The sequence below is a fragment of the Penaeus vannamei genome, unplaced genomic scaffold, assembly GCF_042767895.1.
Source record: "Penaeus vannamei isolate JL-2024 unplaced genomic scaffold, ASM4276789v1 unanchor507, whole genome shotgun sequence".
NCBI lineage: Eukaryota > Metazoa > Arthropoda > Malacostraca > Decapoda > Penaeidae > Penaeus > Penaeus vannamei.
This window is the reverse complement of record NW_027213511.1, coordinates 45,001-57,500: the sequence shown is the minus strand read 5'-3', so window position 1 is coordinate 57,500 and position 12,500 is coordinate 45,001. Positions and strand designations below refer to the sequence as shown.

The window sequence follows — 12,500 nt, the reverse complement described above, 5'->3', positions numbered from 1 at the left end:
GTTAGCAGCACGAAACTTATTTGACAGTGTTGCCAATTTATTCTACTATTTTTAAAATCTGGAATCTCATTTAAGGAAATTTCTTCATATTGGGGTAAAATTCCGCTCATGGGTCCCTTAAGAGGTGGTACCTTCCTGTGCACTTTTGGACACAAGATAACGAGTTGCACAGGTAGAAGATACTTGTTTCGGCTGGTCCATTGTGTTCTCTTTAATCGGTCGTCGCTCATATTCTCTTCGCGCAAGACAATTTAAGCGTTACGTTACCTCATTCCCCTCAATTTCACTTTACTGAAATAAACGGGAGGGACACTTCTTCCATTCGGAGGCCTCTTTGCCGTTAATCCTTGTTAGATAATTGTTCATTTTAGCCAGGAAGACCACCTACTTGTTAAAGTCTGTCCCTTTCATGGATCATTTAAGTAGCAAGTTTTATCCACTTAGATGAGTACTTACGGGTTATACTGTCATATCAAAGAATGTATTTATAAATGAATCTCGGCTTCAGGACGTGGAATTCCATAAACGCCAGTCTTGTATTATGTGTTGCTTTTAGGTTATTAAGGCTTCGTTCCTGCCAAATGAAGACAAAGGCAGCATAATTTTCACCAAGGGTTACATATTTTATTTGTGGACAACGTCAGTCCTAAAAATTAAAATAAATAACGAGCAAAAGATCAAGGCCCAAAGAGCCACTGTTTAGGGACCCTGCCCTAATTAGATCGAAGAAGAGAACTTTTAGTCGATGGAAAGACAAATTTCTTGTATGTTGTAGTTTTATCCACCAGCTAAAAGTATGTCTATTTAGATAGGATACTTTCTAGTGGAGTATAAAGACAGAATTTTGTACTACGTACAGTTGCGGAATTATATTTCAGTACACTTGCTGGGTCCACTTTCGTACATCTGGCAACTAATCGAAGTAAACAAAGCGTAAATTTTATTGTTATGAATGAGGCTAAAACTAATTTCTAACAAAGAGTGTGGTTGGTTGAAGAAAAATAACCAATTAGTGTATTAATGAATATTCTCGGAAAGTAAGTGAGCCATTTGATCTTGCGCTTTCTTAAATAGGCGATAACAAAATATGTAATATTAATCATAGTTGACTTTGAACATTATAACCTCTCCGATCGGGATTCGATCCCTCGCCGCCAATGCACGTGAATGCAAGACGGCCGCTCTACTACTCGTACAACGACCCACTCTAAAAAGAGTGAGCATCTAGGCGCTTACTAGCATCCATAGACATTACCTACCTACTCATACTTGAGTAAGGATAGCGCGAAGTTTCACACTCACTCCCCGTGGGCACTCGGTATTTATGGACAGAGCAGGACACATAGTTGACTTTGTAGTGGGATATGCTACAAATGCGAATGTTTGTTTAACGAAATGGCAACGCCTATGGTATGGAGGCGGCATTTCCCCTACTTTCAACATAAGAAGTATCAGCAGTCTTGTTGCATATTTCTTGAAATGCGAACACGTTTTATACTTTAGACAACTATATATGACAACTAAATCTGCTAAATGTATCTGTAAAGTCTCTCAGACCTTTGCAAATACTTATAATGACTGCATCATCTAGAAGCGACTAATCGAACTAAGCGATTGATTTTTTTTTTTTTACCAGAACCAATTATTGAATAAACAGAAACTATGCTTCGTTACATTCTTCAATATAGAACATGAACTAAACACAAAATCGCAGTAAGGCTACAGTCTATAAATGCGTTAACATTGTGTGTGTGTGTGTGTGTGTGTGTGTGTGTGTGTGTCTGTGTGTGTGTGTGTGTGTGTGTGTGTGTGTGTGTGTGTGAAATATAAAACTAAAGATTCTAAATAAAGTTTTAAACTACAGTTTGTTCACACATTCCATACACACATTTATGAAGCATCCGTGTATGCACATTAATCCTGCCACGGTTTTGCGTTCAGTTAGTATTCTAAAATTATTATAAAGTAGCATATTTTCTGTTTGCTGAATCCGTGTTTGGCTCTAACGAAAGAATGTTCGTCACTGTATTCACATTATCAAGATTACACATATGAACATTCATTTTGTGCTAATTTGAACTACACATACGCATATATTGTAAACCGACGTGTATTGACAAAAAGAAGGAAATTAAAAAGTTGGATAAATGACAAAAGTAGAGAGCGATATCAACTAACTATTCTATCTAAACTATTTTATTTTTAAATATCAGTTATCAATACCACACATATATTGGGAATCGGTTCTTAGACTTTTGCTATTCACCCTCCTTGGAACCACCTAGCTAGCAGGTGCTTAAGTTGAAACAAGTAAACATGTATTTTCTCGCTCAACTATTCGAATGTGGATGCGTTTGCTTCTAGGAACGTCAAGACGAAAGAATAACAGCGAAAAGTATGATCAGATTTTAGCATATAGAAGATATTTAGAAGAACCGAAACAATTATACATACTTTTTCATAGCTCGTCACAAAGTACTGACTTGATTCTATAGAACTCATGAAAAGGTTCTTCCCACATTTACAGAATAAATTTATGTTACTCTCAGTGAGTTGACCAAGAACCTACGCTCACGGTCACCTTCCTTGCAAAACCAGACTTTACCTCGCACGAAACTGCGTTGCGATGGAAATCACTGGTGAGGTCTCGCACAGTGAGGGATCGGCTGGTCTCATTGGCCAGAAGTTGGCCTTTGATATACCACCTATAAGGAGAGAAAAATAGATTATTAGGCATAAAGACATCGCAGTAATATGCAGTTTTAATTGGCCGTTACGATCATTGTGATATAATAAAATCAACAAATGATATAATAAAAGTGCGCTGTGGATTTTAGTCAAATATAAGCAATACCTCACACACACGCACACACACATACATATATATTTATACAAATACATACATATGTACGCGCGCGCACGCACACACACACACACGCACGCACACACACACACACACACACACACACACACACACACACACACACACACACACACACACACACACACACACATATGTGTGTGTGTGTGTGTGTGTGTGTGATACATCATATATATATAATGTATCAATATTTTTATATTATTCGATACAAAAAACAACACGAGTATTGAGAAGCTAAGGCGATACCGATACAAATACAAAATTGTCGATCAACACGTATCGCCGATAAAGGTATCGCGATATTGCCTATCGTTATGTATATATATATATATATATATATATATATATATATATATATATATATATATATATATATGTGTGTGTGTGTGTGTGTGTGTGTGTGTGTGTGTGTGTGTGTGTGTGTGTGTGTGCGTGTGTGCATACAGACACATAAATATGTATATACAAGAATGTGTGCGTGCGATCATGATTGTTTCTTTGTTTAGAGATAATTTATTCATTTCTAATTAAACTTTTTAATGGGGTACCATGAATGTTCATGCAAGTATGAAAGCAAAATTACAAGTGACCCGACGTGATAAAATTGGATTTTATATTTCGCTGTATTTTCAGAGCCTAATCAATACAGAATGATTAATTTAGTATGTTGTGTATTCAGTGACAGTACAAAACTAATCCATTTCGATCATAATTACCTTCTATGCAATGTAACCGAATTACCTAGAATTCGAAGCAAACTTAAATGCACTGTCTCTTAGCACAAAAATGAAACCAGAATGACATAAATGTGGTCAATGAACACTTTTTTTTGCCGAAAGTCATAGCTGTGTTGACCTCTAGTAATAATAATTGATGCATAACTGTTCTCGTCATCCTGTACAAGCAATTGTCCAGAAATGCCACTATAGTGTGATTGCTATTTTCATTGTTGATGCATACTTGCTTAGATGTCATTTGTAGCATTGCAGTAAAACACAGATAAGCAATTTCTACATACTTTCGAATACAGATAATCATAAAAGGCGTATTATTTACTACCTTTTATAGTATCCGGGGCACATCACCGGATATCTCTAGGATCTTCCCCGATCCTAATAGAAATACTATAAAACATACATGAAATACATTCAGGATAAAATTATTCCTACAAGCCAGTAGCAGTTGGCATCGTCCTAAGTGCTGCTGTCAATTAGATGCCAGTCAGGTGATCTAGATAAAGATGTCCTTGACAGGTTGGTGATGACAATCACTTGATAAATGACAAGTTGGTAATAAGAAATAAGAATTTCTCTCTCTCTCTCTCTCTCTCTCTCTCTCTCTCTCTCTCTCTCTCTCTCTCTCTCTCTCTCTCTCTCTCTCTCTCTCTCTCTCCCTCTCTCTCTTAAAAATGGATATGTCCAGTTTCAAACGCGGTGCATTTAGTCAGTTATCGCCAGCCTCTCAAGTGCATCGTCGTCAGTTTTGAATAAGTTAGATGGGTAAGAAGTTAGGACCGCAATGGTAAATTACAATTTGCATTATAGGTTTCCATTTTATACCCTAAATTGTTCATTTCATTCATTACCTCTTACACTCACTGCATAAAAAGACACGGTAAAAAATACAATTCACAATATTTTACTTCTTGCTTTACAGCAGAAAAAGCAAACCAAAAAGATGTAAAGAAAATAAACATTTCTCTGCTTTTCCATAGCTGAAGACATAACTATTATAATGCCAAGAAATAGGGTAGCTTACAATATAATTATAGAATATCATCCTCTCTCTCACTATATATATATATATATATATATATATATATATATATATATATATATATATATACATATCCTTCTTACTCTATCTATTTGTTGTCTTTGTCTATTTCTATCATTCTACCTATATTTTTTCCCTATCATTGTTTGTTATTACTTTCACTATAGTTATTCTTTTCACTATTATCCTTATCATTACATCATTATCATTACCATCAACATCATCACCTTTGTTGTCATCAGTAGTAGTAATATAAGTAGTGTCATCACAGTTATCAACGTTATCCTTTTCGTTGACGTAAGTCCATGGTCCAAGATTCAACAGTTCAGTATATTGAGAGAACTCTCAGTATATGTACGGTTTGCGGAGCCCACACACACAGGCAGTGTCGTCTCTGGTTGACAGGTTTTGTGGGGAAGGGTAGGAGCAGGTAGGGGGGGGGGGGTAGTGGGACTTACACAACTGTAATATGAAACATTACACACGTTCAATAAGTGCTGAACTGTCCCCTCCCCCTCCTCCACGGTATAACTGAGCGCAGTCGCACAGACAGGCGAGGAGATATCTTGGCGGGAATGACTGCTACTCCTTCAGCATCATCAAATATGTCAAATGCTAATTTGTCTTTACCATAGAATACATTGGCTCATCAGTTTCCTTTAAATGATTGCACTGTTACACAGCCAGGCCAACAAGTGCAACTCGGAATGGTGGTGAAATATATATGTGTATATTTATATATGTGTGTGTTTGTGTGTGCGTGCGTGCGTGCGTGCGTGCGTGCGTGCGTGTGTGTGCGTGCGTGCGTGTGTGTGCGTGTGTGTGTGTGTGTGTGTGTGTGTGTGTGTGTGTGTGTGTGTGTGTGTGTGTGTGTGTGTGTTTGTGTGTGTGTGTGGGTGAGTATATATGTACATGTGCATACATATACATATACATTTATACATATAAATGTATATATATATATATATATATATATATATATATATATATATATATATATATATATATATATATATATATATATATATATATATGATAACATGCATATATACATATACTAATACACTGCATATATGTATATATGTATACATATATAGAGAAAGAGGTAAAGAGATAAAATCTGCTTTAAGAGTACAATTTCATTGCTGATTTTACTGTTCATTTCGAGGATTCCTCTGCCTTTTAGACCTCAGGTCGGCACTGGAATGTTTCCACTACTCAATTTGTTATATTTTTATGATTGATAAATATTTAAAATCAAATATAGTCATTTCAAGCAAAATATAGATATATGCTTGCATTTCTAAGGCATTGCTCTTATTGCACATTCCGTAAGACAAAAAGAGATCTTGCTTCTAAAATTCATGGAGTTTGAGTAGCCACAATTTTTCTCCCCTTTTTTTAAATATTGAATCAGGCTTTCAAGCTATAGTTGTTTGTTAAGTAATCTTTAATGACACTTACTTGGTGGTCAAGGACGTTCTTTCTCTATAATATATTTCGCACTAGAAGAGAGAGAGAGAGAGAATAATAGATACATGAGATTTTATTTTTTTAAGGGTATCATTTTATAGACATGGATATCGACTTGAGATATGCGTAATGAACAAAAGTAAAGTTCTTAACGCTATCTCGGATGGCCTCAATGAAATTTCTGACCTAATGTTCTCTGCAAATATTGATATTCAAGGGATCACTCCATGTGACCAGAATGTGCATTCCGGACTTCTTACAAATCGTCAACATATATAACCCATCAAATAATTGGGGAATTTTTCATTCATACGTTCCACATGAATGCTGTGCAGAAACAAAAAAGACAGGTGAGAAAATCTTACGCTTTACAATTATAAATGATATGACATGTGATTCGCATTTTAAAAAATAAAGTTTTACATTTGTCAATTTAACAACAACTCTACCGCCAAGCCGTCCCACCATTGCCCCCCCCCCCCTAACTGTTCCTACCCTCCCACACACAAACCCGTCAACAAGAAACGACCCACCACCTGTGTGAGTGGTCTCCGACGGTGTGTCCGCAACTGCACCCAGCTGAGTTATCATCTGCTTTTCAGGGTCAGACATTTTGTCTAGGATGTTGCTAGTGCGTTTTTATAGGTCCTACTTGACTTTTCCATGTGGCCAGATGAGAAGTGACACGGTTGTCGTTCTCAATTCGAAATTCCACTGGTTTTAAGTTGCAGATTATTGTAGTTTCTGCAGGAAAGTGCCGCGACAGTCAAGAGTAGACATGCTTTATTTTTTTGTATTTGATGGGAACGTCTGGTCAATTTGCTTCGATCATTATTCTTTTTTTATTCCTGGCAATCTAGAGCAGCTACAGATCTTCGTTTATCCATCGCTTCTGTCATGTCGCTGGATAATATTCATCAACTGCAGGAGTTGCTTATTGAGAAACTGTGCACCCGAACGTCTCCCCAAACTCACATATACTGCACGCTGGACTTGTTGTCTCGTATGGCCATGCAATGGGAAGATCTTGTTGCCAAGCGTTGGCCTTGTGCTGCTCTTAAAAAAGCTCGTGTTTGAGCTTTCAGCTTATCCAGTTACTTACTTGTTTCCTTATCTCTGGGAATTAGCTATGCAGAGATTCTTCCATCGAGCTCTTTGGGTTTAATTTTTGTTTGTCTTTTCGCTATTCCCCCTATCACTTTAGAATGTACTGTTAATATTTTGCATTTTGCAGAGCAGTTCCTTGCGTGTGAACCTCGTTTCTGTACTTGATAAAATGTTCACATTACTAGCCTGTTATAGATTATCGTTTGTCATCTAAATATATACACTTCTCTCGCTGGGAAAGAAATCGTCGACCCCCATTTTTTGGCGTGTAAAAGTCTGTGTGCACTTGATTTTCGGCGGAACAAACGCGTCACACCATCTGTGTTCGGTTTGTTTAGAGATCTGACTTTCCAGTTGATGATACAAAAGCTGCGGGCAACGACAGTTACTATATATGTGTACAGTATTTTTATCATCTTTATCGGTTCTTATTATTACTACGATCATCTGTATTGTAATCATCAGTATAATTATCATTATTTTCATTCATTAGTATTAGTATTACTATTACCACTACTATTAGTCTCTTTAACATTCGAATAATCATCATCCCTGTCTTCGTCACTGTCGTCAATATTATCATAATGTTATAAAGTTTAGTACTGTTGCTATCCGAACGATCACTCTTCCATTATAATTACAGCAATCACTGCTTTCAATATCAATGATGAACGACTGTCAGTTGTATCACTATCATTTTCATTATTACTATTGTTATTTATGTAATTATTGTTATCATTAAAATCCTCATTATTTTCATTACTATGATCCTCACCGTCATCATCATTATTATTATTGATGTTATTGTTGTTATTATTATCATCATTATTATTACCATTACTCTTACTATTTTTATCGTCATTGCTATCATTATTAGAATCGTTAACATTAGTATTATCATTATTATCATAATTACCATTGCCATTACAATTTTCCTTTTCCTGTTTATTTTCATTTTTATCAAAATTATCATTATTATCTTTGCTGTTGTTACCATCATAACCATGATTACCATTATTATCATTATATGATAATAATAATAATTATTATTATTTATTATTATTTTTATTATCATTATTATTATTTATTATTATTATTTTATTATTATTATTATAATTATTATTATTATTATTATTATTATTATTATAATTAGTGTTATCACTACTATAGTTATTATAATTGCCATTTTTATTATCATTATTATTATAATTATTATTGATTTTTATATTCATAGCATTATTGCTGTTATTACTATAATTATTATCATTGTTATCACTACTCATTATTGTTATAATTATTATTATTGTAACTATTATTATTGTAATTATTATCCTTATTGTTATTATAATCATTATCATCATCATTATCATTAACATTATCATCAATATCGTCATCATCATTAACATCATCTTTAATATTATTGTCATTAATATTATTATTGTTATCATTATCATTGTTATTATTCTACTATTAGCATTATTTCCATCATTATTATTATTATTATCATTATTATTATTATTATTATTATTATTATTATTATTATTATTATTATTATTATTATTATTATTATTATTATTATTATTATTAATTATTATTATTACTATTATCATCATTGTTATTGTTATTATTATTATTATTATTATTATTATCATTATCATTATCATTATCATTATCATTATCATTATCATTATTATTATTATTATTATTATTATCATTATCATTATCATTATCATTATCATTATCATTATCATTATCATCATCATCACAATCATCATGTACTGTTATCATTAATATCATCATTATCATATTTTTTTTATCCTCATTGCTATTATTGTTAACATCGTTATTATTGTTATTATTGCTTTTAGTATTATCATTATCATTACTATTATTATGGTTATTTTCATTATTATTATTATCATCATTACTGTTCTTGTCGTTCTTATTGTTATTACTACTATTATCATTATTAATAGTAGTAGTACTGTTATCATTACTTATATTATTGCCATGATGATGGTGATGATGATAATGTTGATAATCAATATTATCTTATCATTATTATTATTACTATCATTAATATGATTGTTATTACTATTATTATTATTATTATCATCATCAGTATTATCATCACTAACATTATCATTATTAATGTTATGAATGTCATTATTATCATCATTATTTCTAATATCATCATCATTATTATTATCACTATTATTATTGTTGTTATTATTATAGTTATCATCATTATTATCATCATTACTATTATCATCATTATCATTAAAACCGTATTATTATTATCATTATTATTATCATCATTATTATTATTTCATTATCAATATGTTTATCACTATTATCATCATTATCATTACCATCGCTAGCATTATCATTATCATTTTCGTTATTATTTTTCATTGTTTTATATCGATCATTACTACTACCACTTCTAGCATCCTCATCGACATCTTCGTCATTATAATTTTTCACTTAGATCAATATAATCAATCGTTAAATTATTATCATTATTAATCATTACTGTTATTATTGTCGTCATTATCACAATTAATCTTCATTATTGTTATGAATACTAGCATTAAAGTTAATATTCTTATCATTATTATCACCATTGTCATTACTATCATTATGGCGATAATGATGATAATGATGATGAGGATGAGGATTACTATCATTATTTTTATGCTTATTATTATTATCATTATTATCATCATTTATTTTCGTTATTATTATTACTATCAATATTACCATTTTATTGTTCCCATTGATATTATTATAATTTCTGTCATCATCATTATGATTATCATTATTAATTTTATCATTATCATTATCATTTTATTAATGTCACTGTCATTTGTATTATCTTTATCATTATTAGTATTAATATAGTATATCATATCATCATTGTTGGTGGTGGTGCTCTTCGTTCTCGTCATTATTATTAGCATCATTATGATTACCAATATTATTATCATGATAATTTCATCATTATTATCATCATCCTCGTCATTATCACTATTATAATCATCATTATCATTGTTAGTATCATTATCATCAATATTGTTATTATTATCATTATCATTATCATTATTATTACCCTAATCATTAACTATTATTGTTATTATAAGTATTATTTTTATTTTATTATTATTCTTATTATTATTATCATTACTATTATTATGACTGTTATTTTTTTTCTTATAATCTTTATTATTATTACTGTTATTATTATCATTATTATTATTATTTTATTATTATTATTATTATTATTATTATTATTATTATTATTATTATTATTATTGTTGTTGTTGTTGTTGTTGTTAATATTATAATCATTATTATCATTACTATATGATGATGATTATGATTATGATTATTATCATTAACATTGTTGTTGTTGTTGTTATGATGATGATTATTATTATTATCATTATTATTGTTGTTGTTGTTATGATTATTATTATTATTATTATCATTATCATTATTATTATCATTATTATTATTATCATTATTTTTGCTATTATTATTATTGTTATTACTATTACTATCATCATTATTATTAGCACTATATTTACTATTACTATTATTATTAATATTAATAATATCATACTTCATATCATTATCATCATTATTATTAACATAATCATTTTTTTACATAATTGTTGTTTACTGTTGTTGTTATTCTTCTTCTCATTACTACCATCATCATTATTAGTATAATTATTGTTTATATTATAATAATTATTATCATTATTATCATTATCATTAGCATCATTTTTATTGTTATCATTACTATCCTTAGCATTATCATTAGCATTTTCATTACTATAATTCATATAATAATTATTATATGTTTTTATTATAATCATTATCATCATTATCATAATTATTATTTCTTATCACCATCCTCATCATCATTATCATTATTAGTATTTTTTATCAATATCATCATTATCACCTTTGTCATTAACATCATGATTATGATGATAATTATCATTATCAATAGTAGTAGTACTAGTAGTAGTAGGTCATTGTTAGTATTATCATTATTTTTTTCACTATTATTGTTGTTATTATTACCTTATTTTATCATCATAATTTTATTTTCATCATCACCAATGATTATCATTAGTATTATCATCGTTGTCATTATCATTATCATTATTATCATTACTATTACTATTATCATTCTTATTATCATTATTGTTATTATATCATTATTATTACTATTATCATTAGTATTACTATTATTATTATCATTACTATTACAATGATCATTATCCTTATCATTATCATCAGTATTATAATTTTTATTATTACTTTTATCACTATTATTACAATTATCATTATTCTTTATCACTGATATTTTCATTATTGTTGATATTGTTTTTTGTTTGTTTGTTTGTTTTTGTTTTTACTGTTACTGCCATCCATATAACGACTGCCTCTCTCACTGCGTTTTGTTTATACCATAATCCATTTTCCTTTCCCAAAATTTCTCTATATATCTATTTGTTTGTCTGATCCTCTATCTCTTTCAATCTATATATCTTCTCTCTCCCTCTCTTATATTTACTCCATCTTATTCTCCTCTTTCCTCCTCCTGTCTCCATTCCCGCTCTTTTCTACCTCCCCTCTCCCTCTCCTCCCTCCTTCTGCCTCCTTCCTCTCTTCCGTCCTTTTTCCTTCTTCCTCTCTTCCCTCGTTCTGTCCCGTCTCCCCTCTCCCTCTCCTCCTTCCCTCTGCCTCTCCCTCTCTTCCTTCCTTCTGCCTCCCCCCTCTCCTTCTCCCTGACCCTCACTTGTAGGTGACTTCGCTGGGGTTGGCCTCGGCCTTGCACACGAAGGTGGCGTCGGCGCCCTCCGTGAGCACGTTCGGGTACATGAGCACCTGCACCTCCGGGGAGAAGAGAATGTGGAGGAAGATCGACCTGGAAGAAAGCGATAATTAGCTGAGGACGTTGAGGAAGGCAATGATGAGGCTATTGAGGATAACAGCAATAGCGGCGTATCCAATTCCTATATTCATATATATGCTGCGACGTTAGAATTTTTTAAGGATACCTGCAGGTACTACACAAAGAGGTTATTGCAAATTAAATTCCCTAAAAACTTTAACCTACACGTTAAATATTGGGCATGGATTTACAGTGCTCACGCTTAGTTTACGGGAAAATCTGTCTCTGTCTCAGGTTTCTCTCTCTATATATCTATCTATTTCAGTGCAGACGTTCTTTTCCTTTCTTTCT

At 31.6% G+C, this 12,500-nt stretch overlaps 1 protein-coding gene across 1 annotated transcript in view; it reads right to left on the bottom strand.

Annotated features, from left to right (window-relative positions):
- Window positions 1–874: 874 nt before the first annotated feature.
- Window positions 875–12,500, bottom strand: part of LOC138861015 (irregular chiasm C-roughest protein-like) — a gene marked incomplete at its 5' end in the record, with an annotated part of 30,774 nt that continues 19,148 nt past the window's right edge. Inside the window, 4 exons of the mRNA XM_070119672.1 lie at window positions 875–913; window positions 1,270–1,473; window positions 2,570–2,705; window positions 12,054–12,182. Of these exons, the coding sequence (XP_069975773.1) occupies window positions 875–913; window positions 1,270–1,473; window positions 2,570–2,705; window positions 12,054–12,182 (508 nt within the window). The remainder of the gene's footprint in view (window positions 914–1,269; window positions 1,474–2,569; window positions 2,706–12,053; window positions 12,183–12,500) is intronic.